The 15,727-nt window shown below is 35.9% G+C and overlaps 1 protein-coding gene across 9 annotated transcripts in view; it reads right to left on the bottom strand.

Moving 5' to 3' along the window:
• The window catches only part of LCORL (ligand dependent nuclear receptor corepressor like), an 85,743-nt gene that overhangs the window by 22,721 nt on the left and 47,295 nt on the right, over window positions 1-15,727 (bottom strand). For 7 of the 9 annotated variants that reach the window (XM_064449210.1, XM_064449216.1, XM_064449213.1 and 4 more), the window contains exon 6: window positions 8,427-8,517. In XM_064449210.1, coding sequence (XP_064305280.1) covers window positions 8,427-8,517 — 91 coding nt within the window. Of the gene's footprint in view, window positions 1-4,842; window positions 7,017-8,426; window positions 8,518-15,727 lie in introns of those variants that run through there. The other 2 variants (XM_064449215.1, XM_064449220.1) reach the window with 2 other exon arrangements.

Raw genomic sequence — 15,727 nt, forward strand, 5'->3', positions numbered from 1 at the left:
TCTGTGATAAAGGTTAAAATCCTTTAAATCTCAAATACAGGGTAGGCCTACATCTAAATAAGACTTCTGAGCAGTTATTCTCAAAGATATTAACTCAAAATAAAATAACTTATAAAATACTACCATAACTATTTAATTAATTTCTTAAAAATTATTAAAACTAATGTCACTACTTACCTAATCAATCATTTATATTGAAAAGCTGAAAATTTTCCATGGTAGAGATTAATACAGATATTTCTTCAATTAAATACAAAATCCTTAATCTGGATAGCAACTATCAGCAGATAGTTAACATCGAATTCAAATGTTTTACTGAAACCAATTGCATGAGCAGAAAACGTTAGAAGAATTCTGTTTTAGAAAAGTATGTATTGTTTAAACATATCACCAAACTCTGAACATGGCACTAACTCTTTGCCCTACTATTACCTCCTGTAGTTTTTGGCATTTAAGTCTGTACTTCGGAAAAATTTCATTTTGAAATGGTTTACAACTGTATTGATCAAGGAACTAACATATTTAAAATTTAATGTGCTGTATTTCTATAGAAGTTACATAATCGTTAATTAGCTTATACCCGATATTATTAGCATCAGTAATAACTTTCAGCTTCAGGTTTCTGAAGTTACACATACAAATTCATATTTTTATTGTCCCACAGGGATTTTAGAGCTTAAAAACAGCCAACTACACTTAATTCCTCAGGTCTTTTCCTTCTCCTGTAATATTTAGTATGAAATTATAGATATTCAAAAGCAAGCATCTAGATGATACTAAGTCATAAAAGCGTAAGATAATTGTGATGGTACCAGTTGAAATTATGATTATGTTTAAAATGAAATAATTGAAGCCTTAAAAAGACAAAAAAATCTCATCACACATGCAATCTAAAGTAAAAACAGTACTATTCAAGGGCATGTAATTGTCAGGATTTATCTGTTTTTAAAACACGACTTCACTGAGAAGAGTCTGAGTGTTACTCAGTCCAACAAACTCAGGAGTCACGAGGTGTTGAAGTGTATCACTACTCTTGTGAAAACAACACTTACTCTAGTAATATAATTATGGATAAAAACTAATTGCCCTCCACACCACAACTTAAAATAATATCTTGAAAGGCCAAAGAGATAAAAAAATGAACACTGCATTAGGTCTTCAATATTCAGTTTGTAACTCAGAGTAAATTTGTCAAGTACTAATTTGCTAAAAAAAAAAATGCCTATGGTACAGCCTTTTTAGACTGAATCTTGACAGACATCTTTCCATCTGTCTAGACTTACAAGGTATGTACAATGGAGTTTCACTGGAGAGCTTTAACTGTGGAGGACCTGTATCCATAACTGCTATTTAAAATATGCTCACTAGTGAAAGAAACTTCCAGAGTCCTAAACCCTTCTCAAAGTCAGTAACCAAAATTTTCAAAGGCCTCAGAACTGCTCTGAATTTGCTATGGGGTGATCAACCTGTTGTATAAAGTAATAGCCTGGTTATCACAGACACACTGGACATTCTTCTAATACAATTTCGTTACTGGTTATCTACCCTTGTGTAGCATCTATAATCTGCTTTCCCTTAGCATTTGTTAGTTTCTAAAGCTGACAGACAACTTCATCTATTCTACTGTAATAGTACCACACTCCAAATGATCTTCCAACTCTGTGAAAGCACATCGACTCCTCACTTCAGTCGCCACTTGGGAACAGAGTTCACTATGCAAACAAATTAAAGCAACTAATTTTCTTTAAAGCCTCGCTCTGGAGAGATGTCTATACATTTAAGCAAATCAATTATTAGTAGCTTTTCAATACAACTGTGAAATTGTATTTCAGTTTCCCGCAATTCCTTCCTATAGCCCTTAAATTTGTTGTCACACACTAGTTTAGACTATCCTCAAGATAAAAGGCTTAAGCAATAATTTCACAGAAGGAAGAACTGTCACTTTCACAATTGCATACGCCTTCACAGAAGTGTCTTACACTTCCTATAAATCACACACAAAAAGATGGCTAGAGAGAGTAGGTAGGAAATGGAGGGGTTGAGAGGTGAAAGGATCAATATGTGCTGCTCCCCCAGTACCTTTTGTGCACAATGCCTCTGAAGACAAAAGTTAAGCATGGAATGACATTATTTCCCTGCTGGAGGGCAGGGGCAGTTCATACCATGGAGTGGGGCCTGACTGGAGTCCAAAATAGGCACAAAGACAGAGATGTGATAAGGTTAAGTACTAGCCTTTCAGCGTATTGTTTTATGTATTGAAAAAGTCAACCTTTGCCTCCTCTACAAATAACAAAACCCACCCATCTATCAGGAAAGGGCTCTATCAGAGGACTCCCTAGTGTTCTATCCTCTGTCGTCTCAGCCAGACAAGATAGATCAATTTAGCAACTTCTTTGCAGACTGGGAACAGGAACAAAAATGGGAACAGAACATACTTTCAAGAACTCATATAAACAGCATAGAACTATTATAGAAATATAAATTTGTCCTACAGAAATGTTTGTTTTCTGACTTTACTAAGCAAATAAATCCCTCATAAAAGCTATATATTGCCTGTAACATATAATAGATAATTTTTAGCTGCAAACTAAAGGATGTAACTTATAAAATTAGTTTTCTGAATTTCTTCTCATTTATGAGGAATGCATCAACTCTGAGAAATCATCCCTCCTTACAGCTACTATTTCTGATATATAAAATCTCATAGTAAATTAGTCACTATGTGCTTAATTTGTATAGTTCTTGATCTTATGCCACTGCTAACCGACTTGTGCCTCAGGAGTAAGTCAAATGAGTCAGTGTACAGGTTTTTGTTTCTTTCTTTTTTTTTACTGAATGAGCAAATCAATCACACATCAGTGTTGTAAATTTATGTGCAAAAGCATTGAAGTGCTTTACTACAAATTACAACGTAGAAACACGTTAACTAAACAATTAAATTCATACAATCAGATTTAGGAATATAACAACACAAAGAAGAAACAGAATTACAGTACATTTACAACACAAGACAAATACATGGAATTAATTAGAAAATATTGTAATAAATAATTCATGAATTATAGTGCAATTGATTTATGCATAAATATAACTAATTGCCTAAAAATCAGTTGTTAACAAAAATCTGTCAAAAATCAAGGCAGCCACAGAGTTTTACTAAATTACTGCGACAATGGAAATACTGCAATTAAAAAACAAATACAAGTATTTGTACTGTAAACAACTAAAAAAATCAGTCTCACTAAAGTTAATATACAATTTAATATAAAATTGTCATTAGCTACCAGAAATGGTTTAAACAGCTTTACTGAGCAGTAGTTCTAAAAACAGAGGCACTGTTTTTTAATATAAAATACTTGAGAAACATTCAAATAAGTAGAAAGCATGTAGGGCTTGCTTTCGCCTTCATTTAAAATTCTGCTGAAAGAGGAATTTTCAGAAATTGTCAATTACTAAGTAGGTACTGGTAACTGAATTTATAAAACAGTTCAAAATGTGTAATTTAAATGACATTTAATGGAATAGATAGGGGTTGGGGAAGGAGAATCTACACATTTCCCTGCCTTTCTTTAGTTGTGTAATCAAAGGTTAGCCTAATAATTAGAAACAAATAATTCTGTTCCTTTAAAACACTTACAGGTTGAGTATCATCTATAAACTATCAAAAAATATTTTAATATACTATTTCTGACCAAAAAATAAATACAAGTACTAAAATGTTGAAAATTAATTATAATATTACATACAAAACTACTGAGTACTGTTAAGTCAATAGTAAAATGATCCCTGATTTTATGAATCCTGTTAATTTTTTGGTCAGGTCATCTTTTAAATGATATAAAAAGAGTACTGTAACTTGCCTTCAATATAAACTTCTGACTCAAATTTATAACATCGTCTGAGGAGTAGAAAACATCAGTATGGTACAAATATTAGGCAATGCAATGAAGCCCAAAATTTTTGCAAGTAAAACTGTATAAAGACACACCTTGAAACATTTAAGGTTTTTTCAGCTTCATTTTTCAGTGGGGATATATTCACAAATTAATCCTTCTGGCCCTCACAAAATATGGCTTAATTCTTTTAAAATGAAAGATGACCCTGACATCTGCTGTTTTGTGACCTCCTTGTTATCAGGTACAGTTCTGCTTAAAAAAAGGATTCATTCTGTTATATGCAAGTAAACCTTAATCACTGAAGAAGATTCAGTAAAGATCTGAGAGACCAAAGAACTGAGACACTGGTTGTGCAGTTTCAAAGGATTATTCTGTTTCAAAATGGAAGTTGGTTTTTTTCAGTAGTGTTAATAAACATGGGCTACATTTTGCCACTGCAGTATGCAATGGCAATATTGCAGCATGCTCTCCGCTGAATGTAATGGCAAGTTTATCTAGAAGTTAAATTACCTGATGTAGCCCATATGTGTCTAATGTCCCATTTAATTTATATAATTAACCCAGAAACATGCAAATTTAAGTGGGGGAAAATGTATGCATGTGCACCTAATGTATCGAAGTTGGAGGAAAGTGTTTTTCTATGCCAAATTAGATACATAGAGAAAAAATTACATTTTGAGAGGAAAAGGGCACTGATGTTCAGTATTGAATGTATGAAGCAAGCCCCCATTCTTCATATGTAGACATATACTTTGTGATATTACAAAAAAACCCCAAGTATGATATAAAGTCCAATGTGAATACTTTGAAACTCATGTAAAAACTGCAATATGAAGGTAATTGGTCTCCCTTAAATTCTATTAAAAGTTACGTATTTAAAGTGAACTGCCTAACTTCTAGCTACCAAATTTATAAAGAATTTATACTACTGAAAGTTCAAAACAGCTTCACTGTTTAATATTTGTATTTCTATCAAGACCCTGAACTGCAAATTTGGTTATTAGCAAAATGATAATGTAACTTGGTATTCATTTTGATAAACTGAAAATGTTTTGAAATGTCACAGCAGCAAATACATTACAGTTACAGTGAGGTTTTTTCAATAGGAGTGTGACACAATCCTTAAATAAATTTTAAGTAGTCATAACATCAACTAACCAGCACGTTTAAACAAAAAACCCATACAAACCCAAACCATTCTCAAGCTCATTCTGTGCACATTATGAACATGCTCTAAGTTGCATTCCAGCTTTCTTTTTAAACCTTACAAGTTACCTTATTCATCAAACTAAAAAGGAAAATTATGTTAAAGTTTAAATTATTTTATGCTCTTAGTATTCCATCTCATTTCATATTTAATAATTCTATAACTACAGTAATTTCTCAGGTTTCATAAGTGTACACTTTGTAAACACCAATTTCTTTCTAAACCAACAACAAAATTTTCTTAAAATGATAAAAAATGCAGTTTATGCCTGCTAAACACACATTTTTAGTAATGAAATGTTTTTCTTACTTGTATTGGATATTTAAGTGACAATGAACTTCTTTTCTTTCACAGAATGTACTATATCCTACTAATACTTCACAAATCCACTTCCTTGTAAGGAACTAGCTTTTTAAAAAAAAAAATCCCTTGATTTGTATAGTCTGAGTTACTTACAATTTATTGCAAGTATTCTGTGAAGTACAAAAGTCTGCTAACCCTTGGTTGTGTATTTCCATAATAAGATGGATTATTGAATGGGTAGAGTGGTTCTTCACCAATTAAAAATTATGCTTCACATGACAATTACTTGTTTTCCAAAAACATCTTTATGCTATTGACTACTAAATAAAACCTGAATCTTTTCACCTATTTATACAAGGATTATATTAAATACACACTATCAGAATTACGTGAGCAACTCTATAATTCTGTCCACAGTGAAAACCCTGAATAAAACTATTTTTCAAAAGGCATGTATGTGGTTTTTGAACTGTATAATTTCACGTCTTCTGTCAGAGTGAGCATATGTATTTCTCATACAGTGTGTGTATACAGACATACATACACACACACACAAAACAATTCGCTAACAATTTTTCTACACAGGCTTGCTACTATTTTTGCAGCTGCCAGTCCCTGAATCTGTCATATTAAATAAGCCAGTATCTGGTAATCGGAGTTTCTTCTTCGGCGGAGTCTTCAACGTTCCAGATCTTTCTTTTACTTTATATTCTAAAGTGCTGTGAGGTACCCCATAAATTCCTTGTGCTTTGGAAACACTCATTTTCCCACTCATTACCATTGCAATTGCTTCTTCCATTATTTCATGATCATACTGCCGATAACGGCCACGTTTTTTTCTTGGTTGCTTATTATCTTTACGATCCAAACTATCTTCTGTATTTTCTGAGGTTCCATCTACTGTCCCATTCTTAGCATTAAGACACAAAGGAGAGAGGTCCCCATGCAGAAAGTAGGAGTCAACACTTGAGTGAGTTACAGGTCCAGAACATTCAATTTTGTTCTGTTTAGGGAGTATATTTTTCAATTTTTGAAGAGCTGATCCTTCTAAGACTGAGGAGGTTTTAGAAACGTGGTACATAACATCCAGAAGACCAGCAGTATCAGACTGTGGTTTGGACACAGAACTTATTCTTAGCTGAGGAATTTTTAATTGTACAGTAGGACTTGAAGTTTCATATTGTAGATTTTCACTTTTTTCTTTAAATTGAGTGACCATTTTCTGTAGAGTTAACTGGTGGAGGTAACTGGAAGCTGTCGGGAATTTTAATTCTGAGGTTTCAAGTAGACTGAGTTTACTTTTTTCTGTGCGCTCTGCTTGAGCTCTTGCCCACAAGGCTACTTTTTGTAGGACTGCACAAGTTTCTTTACTGTCTTTAAATGAATAACTATCATTGAAATCTCGAGTTTTGTTTTTAAAAGGTGCAGGCTTTCCTGCTGGTAAGGCTTCTAAGTGGAGAAGTAAAGTTTTTTGAGGTATGCCATAAAGTATGCCTGCTTTATTTATGTCCAGTGCTCCAGACTGAATGTCTTTCAAAGCTTTTGAGAGCAAACCATCTGCAAACTCAGCACTTCTTTCCACATAGTCCTCTCTGTGTCTGTGTAGTCTCCTGGATGGATGGAATGAAACGATGGTAAACTGATGTATGAGAGACTCTCACACAGCTATGGAAGGGAAGGGTCCACTCCTTTATTATACTCCTTGCTTCGGTAACATCACTGCTTCTGATACTTTAAAGCCTTTGAGATGGGGTAGTTAAATGATTATCCTAGCAAAATGTTACAGTTCTGGTAGGACAGTGTGTCAAAAATCATACGGTGCCTTCTACAGCAGCCCTTCCAAGAACTTTATATCCTAGCTTTCTATTTGATAATATTCTCATGTGCTTGCTATATTCCCTTGTTCACATGCTTGCAGAGCAACACTTATAATTTTAATTATACAATTAACGTTCCGTTAAATACCCAAATCCTGAAGGAGTTTTTGTTAGTAGAAACGTGACGTTACCGCTAAACAAGTAATAAAAGAGTCAACCCCCTCATAGAAAATTTGCAGCAATAAATACATAACTACACACAAACATCCCAGACTTACACAAAACTAGGCTTTCTACAACAATAGGATAAAGTGCCATAGTTAACAATCAAGTCCATTTTGGTAAAATAAAACAGTTTTTAAAACTTCTAGCCACTATTTACAGCTCTCTAATTACAAAGTCATATTCATTTTAAAACGTCTTCATATCAACAAGTTAATGAAATGCAATTTTACATCATTCAACAAATACTGCTATTGTAGGCCTATTTGTAATAAGTTATTTGGTAAGACGTACAGGTGACAAAAAGGGTCCTGCTATGGCTAGTGGATGGGAGGATGCCAAGATCATAACAAAATCCAACAAAATGCGTTTCACTAGTTTTGTGGTAGCTTTCAGCAGATCTAATAATGTCTTTCTTGCTGAATAAACAAATTTAACCATTTGCCACCACACACCATAGTCAGAACCATGATGTAAGCATAAGTGTGATGATTAAGAGCTCTCTCTCGCGCACGCTTGCTTTCTCTCTCTTAGTAAGGAATATTATAGATAAGTCATTTAACTTGTTCATGTTAGTTGAAGAATATTTTAAATCTAAATATTAACATGGTAATTTTTGTCCAAAATTGAAGTTTCCTAAATAAACTCTGAAAGAATATATTTACATTTTCTTCTACTATCCTATTACTTTTAAAGCATTACGTAATAAATTTTCAGTTCATTTTTAGTAACATGAACTAAAGTTTGGTGATTGTTCTGATAACTTTTCTTTAAACAGAAAAAAAGGAAAAAGACAAATGAAACATATGATATATACATAGACACACACTTATGAGTGACAAAAATTCTTTTGAAAGCAAAATAGGAACCACACGTGTGTGTCAGTATATACAAATGTTATGAACATAAAACCTGACTTCAGAGAAGAGAAACCTGGATTGTCTTTTAAATAAACTGAAGAGAGTCCTAAACTTTGCTTACCCAGACACTGAGTTTTCAGAACACAATGGATCATATTTGGGTTCTTCCAACCTTGCGCTTTTCTTTGTAGAGAGATCTAGCACTCCATCCCCTGCAAAGAACAAGTAGTGATGATAGCAGTTGTTTAAGGATGATTCTCAGGAATTTTGTTAGCAAATGTTCGTACCTATGGCACAATTTTTAAGCAGTTACTTTATCTTGTAAAATTTCTTACATCTTATTCCTTTAACAATGTCAGCTGCCACCAAATGGTTTTATGTATTTGATTTGTAACAAAATTTCTAAAATTAAGAAAAAATAAGAAATAAACCCATTCAGAAACAATGAAATTTAAAAGAAGAACCTGTCTTAAACAGGAACGTGTGACCACTTTCCTAAAAATCATGTATGAATATATATTGCAGTTTACTTTCAAGGCAACCAAAGCAATTCACTTATTATTCATATATTCATATTTACATACTGTAAACAAAATACCCTAATACTAAAGTTAAAATTGACATAACTAAATCATAGGCTTAGAGGGATCTCAGGAGGTCTCCAGACCAACCTCCTGTTCAGAGCAGGGTTAGCTATGAGACCAGACCAAGTTACTGGATAAGGAAGTAGTAACCCAGGAACTGGGAAGAAAGCCTGAGCCCAATATAGAATTTTAAATATACAAGACCTATGTCATTAAAGGTTCTATCAGTTTGTTTATACATATTCCCCCTGCTGCCCCCACATATATGTAATAAAGAAACTAGAGAAATGAAAATACCTAAACTAGGGTGGGAGTCTGCTCTGTTAAGTCACTGGCAAATGTTAAATTCAAGATTTATAGTTGGCTGTTGAAGTCTATAAAGTATTGAAATAGAAAACCGTATTTTTTAGAATTTTAAAATGTTTTTTTTTTTTTTTAAAAAGAACATTAAAAATTAAAGAAACCAACTAGCACCTGAAATACTCCTTCTAGTTTAAGTTTGGGGGTTTTTTGTGTGTGGTTTTTGTTTTGTTTAAATAACATTTAAATTCTAGATAAATCCCCTAGATATATTTAATTTCATACCTTTCTTCCTTGCTCTTGTTTCAAACTCGGGCTGTTTTGTGTGCCTGAGCTCTGCAAATCCAATTTGGAGTTTCAACATGTAGCTCAACATTCAACTCTACAAGCAACCTTATACCAGCCCTTTTTACGTTAATGTCATTTTCATGTTACTGCGTATTACTTCTAAAACATCAGTAATCTGTATGTATTTTCCCACAGCCTCAGATGCAGACATGAAGCATTGGCTGAACAGTCCAAATGCCAACAATTTAATAACAAGTCAGAAAAACTGTTAGGATAACTCTCCTTTATACCCATACTGCAAAGAAATAGAGTTTTGTTTAATAACCAAATCAATTTTTAACAAATTTTTGCCTGTTTTTCCCCAACTATTTTGTATTATTTGAAGAAGGATAAAGAAAGAAAAAAGTAGCATTGTAAGTCAGCATAAGGGGAAAAAACATTTATAAATATGCCACTTGTTAAAGATGTTAATTTTCTCCTGAATATATTCCTTTCAAAGTCTTCCTTAACCTTAAGAAAGTTAAAGGAAAGACTAGTTAATGTTAATCAACCTTTCTGATGCAGTGATATTCCAGAAGGAAAGGTCAATTAAAAACACTATAGAAACATTCTACGGGGACTATTCGGGATGCTTTACAGCTGGGCAGGCCAAATACCTAAACTCACAATGTCCCCAAGTCCTGCACAACAGACAAGTTTATCCTATTGTGCTCTGTCAGTTATACAAAGTACATCTCCCTTTCTTAAGTGTTTGTGTGTTTCCCTTCACAACACTTTCTCCATCCTCAGCTGATATTCATAGGCACTATGACAAAAATGTTTAGAAGAGATCGCTGGACAAGATCACTAAAAAAAACCTACTTGGAAGTTCACAACTCACCAAGTTATGACAAGCTAATAAATTCTCTCTATTCAATCTACAAAAAAATTGAAGCTAACTAGATTTTTAGGAAATAAAAAATCCAACAAACAAGACTCAAAAGATTCCTCCAAGATTCTATAACAAAATCTCACCAGAATAATTTTTATCTCCAATCTTTTCAGAATTAGCTTTGACAAAGCCAGGCCACCAATATGTTGAAAAATTACTAAAAAGGACACAGTATTGAAAATGCAGACTCCTGAGATAAAAAATTAGATACATTTTGGGCCTCTAAAGGGTAAGCAGAACTGAACAGTCATTTCAGGTTCCAGGCAGTTGGTTCCTCCAACACAGCAAATGCATTCCTTAAGTATATGCCACCTCCCTGAAAACAACGCTTTATAGGAAGATGATCCTCAGTAAAAAGAGTAAGAGAACCATGCAAGAAATTTGATATACATACGAAAGACTAGATAAAGTCACCACATACGAGGCTTTTTTTCAGTGATTTCACTCCAAGTGTGCTCATGGTCTTCATTAGAATGAAGTTATTTCTGTGCAAATTAAATGATTTTCATCTTCAAAGCAATAGCTCAACCTCTGGCCTTTGCTTCTTGGCACCAGATCATCAGGTGCAGCAATACCAAGATATAACTAAGTGTGATCAAAGGTCATCTTCAAAACAATCAGGGCCACAGTCACTTGAAACTCCTCCAGCCTAGCAACGTTAGAGAAACAGTGGGGGGAGAGCAAGTAACAGAGACTGCATGGGTCACCCTTGAGTTCCTACAGTTGGTATTTCTACACTGATTCCAGCAAACTTCTGCTTTTTTCTGGGCTTCAGGAAACCTCTCACTAGCTATTAAGAGCTGCCGTACTAGATCAGACAACCTACTCTACTCAGCCCTCAGTCTCCAAGCATGGGAAAAACTCCAGTCCTTGCATGGGGGATCACATCAGCCTGGCCATACCGGCAGCTCATTCCTCTCCTGCTCTCCCAGAAGCTGCTGTCATTGCATTAGGGATCTCAGAGATACATCCCTGCCTACTCTAGATTTAACTTCTGGCCTTGGTGCTGCTAGCCAGAAAGCTAAGGCCTTTTTTGAACCCTGTGACACTGTCCATCTCTACAACCTCCTGCTAGAGCAGTTCCTGACATTCACAAACTGCTGTGCAAAAGCTGCCCCTTATCTGTTTTTTCTTTCTAAGAAGTTTCAGCAAGCCCTGCCTAGTTCTAAGACTGTGAGATTTAGTAAATAACAACTCTCCCTTTACCTTATCCATCACCCTGCAGTAAACCTCAATAAGGTTTTTCATAATAACAAAATGACATTGTCTTGTCTTCAGTCCCTTCCTGATGATGCCTTGCCTTTTGCTGGCTATCTTCCACACTGCTGTACATGGTAAGAAAGTTTTCAGAGAACTGTCAGTAAGAACACTGAAGTCTCTTATTAATTCCTAACTACTGCTTTGACTAGCCCCTTTTTGCTGAGCTGATGTGCTATTTTGTAAGATGAAAAACTACCAGATCAAAAGTATATGCCACGGACACCTAATATATAGCCAAAGTATCAGCAGCATCTGTGAGGAGGGGCCACAGACAGATGGTCCTAGCCAGTTCCAGCAGACCCACTGCAGGACTCAGTAAGCCCAGCAGCCATTTGGGCAGAATCTCTAGGAAAATGTATTTAAGAAAGGGCAAAAAGTGCCAGACAGAGAGAGAAAAAGGGAACAAAAAGAATGAGAAAACAGCAGAGGGAAGCCCAATGGCAGAGAGAAACCATTGGGTACAGACGATGGACACCCCATACCCATTCCCCTTGCACCACAGAGGTGGTGTTGGTCACAAGGGAATCTGGAGCAAAGCTAAGGAGGAAAGGTAGTATTGCAATGTGTCTTTGTTTCCACTATCTGCATTAATAATTAGGTATTTATTTTAACAGGCAATAATTTAAGTTAATTTTCCCCAAGCAGAGTCTGTGTTGCCCATAACAGCAAGTGGTAAGCAATGACCATGTCCTTATCTCAACTCATGAGCTCTCTCTCCTTCCCATTTTCTCCCTGTGCCACTAAGAGGGAAGCAAGCAAGCATCTGACAGGGACCTTGCCTGTTAGTCACTACAGCAGCCAAGGAAGAAATAAAACACCTACTCCCCTCAAAGATGTACCTTCTTAGGGTGACCTTTTCATGCAGAAGTATTAAACAAACTGTTTCTTGAATATATTTGCAGCTCATACAATTTATCTTTGTGAATATAACATGTGTACCTCCAAAAAGCATAGTGTTTTCCCCAATATATATGGTAAGAAGAGTATATTAAGAAAAAAAGGTTATTTTCAGTAATATTTGGAATTCTTTCAGTAGCCCTGTACATAGCAATCACATGATGTGAAGCCAGTTGCCATATTAACTTCAGTGCGGGTTTTCAGGAGATATGAAACCACTTTTCAAAAATTAAGTATTGTTTCCAAATTCTGGTCCATTCTTGAGAAATCTTTATTTTGCTACAAAATTTTGGTGAAATCACATGCACATTGTTAAACTGGATAATAAAATGCTATTTTAAGTAATTTAAACAGAAATTATGACTTGGATTATCCTTATTTTTCCTACTTCAATAATGGCCAACAATGACAAAGCTACAGGATAGCTGTAAAAAGTTCATGCAGCAAAGTGTATCACATTGCCAGATACCTTCTGATGTCTTCCAATATAAAATGGATCAATAAAACAAGGAAATTTTTGCAAAATTCTCTTGTATTTTTCTGCTATGTTTACACACCACCATTGCTCTTAGCAGATACATCAACAAGATTAAGCTTGTGTTGCTAAACTAACAGATTATTTATTTGTACAGCCTCTTGTAAGTCACTTTGCTTAGTAGCTTGAGAGTGATCAACTCTCCTGTATCTATCAAGGGAAAGAAGCCTCTGCATCAAAGTTAGCTGCTGCTGGGAACACTGCCCAAAAAGCTCAACATCATGACTGCCCAAGAAAATAGTTAGTTGCTGCCGGATATTCCAAGACTGTTCCTCACTCAATGTTTATTCTGCAACGATGCCGCTTTTTCATTGGCTTAGTTTGGAGAACAAGTAATATTGCAAAATTACAGAATACCACCCTATTTTTGTTAGATACAGTGCACGCAAAACAAATTATTTCACTACACAGAGTATTCTTTTCAAGGCTTGAACAGTCCTAGAGTTACATGCATTAGGAAAAAAGAGCAAAATACAGGTATTTCTGGAGTCAGTTGCTTCTAACTGACAGAAGTAATTGCCTGATTAGTTACCAGCAAGGTGCACAGGAATTAAAGCAAGATTACCACACTTCCACATGTAGAAGAAAGCAAAGCATAATTTGGGACTCTATCAGTCAGGTGCCAGCTGGACACACCTGGATGCCAGTGCTTAAACAGTCAGTATTGAATGATGCAGTACCAGGGGTGCAATGGGTTGACCTTGGCCAGTAGCTAGACCCCCACCCAGCCCCGCTCTCACTCCCCCTCCTCAACAGGGGAGTGGGGAGAAATACAGTGAAAAAGATCATCAAGATAAATACACGGAGATCACTTGCCAATTACCATCACAGGTAAAACAGACTTGGGAAAAAATCATTGAAAATTAAATATATTTGGAAAATAAGGAAAAGACATAAAGCACCTCCCCACCCTACTTTTTCCCAGGCTCAGCTTCACTCCCAACTCCTCTACCTCTCTCCCCCATCCCCACATGGCACAGGCAGGATTGGGAATGGGGGTCACAGCCAGTGCAGTTCCTCTCTACAGCTCCTTCCTCCTCACACTATTCCCCTGCTCTATTGTGGGTTCTCCACAGGCCACAGTTCCTTCAGGAAATATCCAGCTGCTCCAATGTGGGGTCTTCCATAGGCTGCAGTGTGAATATCTGCTCCAGAGCTCTCTCTTCCATGAGCTGCAGAGGATTACCTACTCCACTGTGGCCCTCTCCATGTGCTGTGGGGAAATACCTGCTCTGGTGCCTGGAACACCTCCTCCCCCTCCTTCTCTCACCTTGTTGCTCACCCTTCTCTTTCCTACTCCTCTGCTCATCCAGCATTTTTGCTCTTTCTTAAAGGTGTTTTCAGAGGCACCCCAAACCTCACTGATGTGTTGCACTTTGGCCTGTTGTGGGTCTGCGGCAGAGCTGGCTGTGCCTAGCATAGGGCAGCCCCTGACCTCTTCTCATAGATGCTAGCCTGGCAACCCTGCCCAGCTACCAAAACCTTGCCATGTAAAACCAATAACAGGTGTCAGGTCTGCAAGTGTGAGACTTGAATGTTTTGGGAGTACTTCAGAGATGGGCCACAGATATTGGAGGAAAGCAAGAAGCTTTTTTGAATGGAAATAAGATCATCCAGACATCTTCAGTGGCAGAATCTTCTTCTCAATGTTCAGCTAGCACTTAGCTTGGATCTGCTCAGTACGCAAAAAAAAACCCAACAAACAACCCACCAACAAAAAACAAATGCTTCTAGTGATCTGGAAAACAAAGCTTACTCCTTCCTTCCTTCCTCTCAAGTCCACAAATCATTGCCATAGTAAAGGAACAAGACTGAGTGTTTTATCATTTCGATCATTCATTTTAAAGATGACTACTGTAAGTACAGAGCACCTGCCTAAAGAGAAAATGAAATGGGAGTATTTGTATTTAGGTGATTATCTCCTTCACAGGATTCGGATTAAAAAGATTTCAACTTTCAGAATCTGTCAGAGCAATGAACAAATTTGAATTTCCTACTCCACTACTGCCACTTGATTTGGAAATTGTAACAGGAATTACAAATAGCAAATAAGAGTTGCACAACAGTTAAAAGACACTACTAAGAAGGGAACCACGGTATTGCTTTTACAGGTCTCCAGACTGAAGTAGTATATTGCGTTAGACAGAATAATATATTTTTAAAAATAATGCCGTTAAAATTTCACAATTTGCTACTGTAAGAATGTAACACTTTAATATATCCAATCTTTCTTCAGGAAGACGACAGAAGTGAAGGGTAGGCAGACACAGTCCTTGACAATAGCTAACTGAAACAACTTTCCATAAATCATTGCACCTAGAACACGCTGCAAATAAAAAGAGCAGGCCAACTTTTCCCGTCTTGATCTTATTTGCTTGTGTTGCTACTACAGTGGAAAGCTAAGATAGCTCAAAATTGGTATGTTCATGGCAAAAGGAACGTGCAATACAACTTCCCTGGTAGATAAGATAGCTTGAAACCTTTCTTCAGCTTACAGTCTTGTTTCAGTACTTCCTCTCATTTCAGTAGCTCTAAACTTCACAGCAAGACTAGTATCGTTAACAGCTGCAAAGCACTCCAGCAAACACAGCAGCGTAAGTCCTAAGAATCTACAATATCTTACACAG

Source organism: Phalacrocorax carbo, chromosome 4 (assembly GCF_963921805.1).
Source record: "Phalacrocorax carbo chromosome 4, bPhaCar2.1, whole genome shotgun sequence".
Lineage (NCBI taxonomy): Eukaryota > Metazoa > Chordata > Aves > Suliformes > Phalacrocoracidae > Phalacrocorax > Phalacrocorax carbo.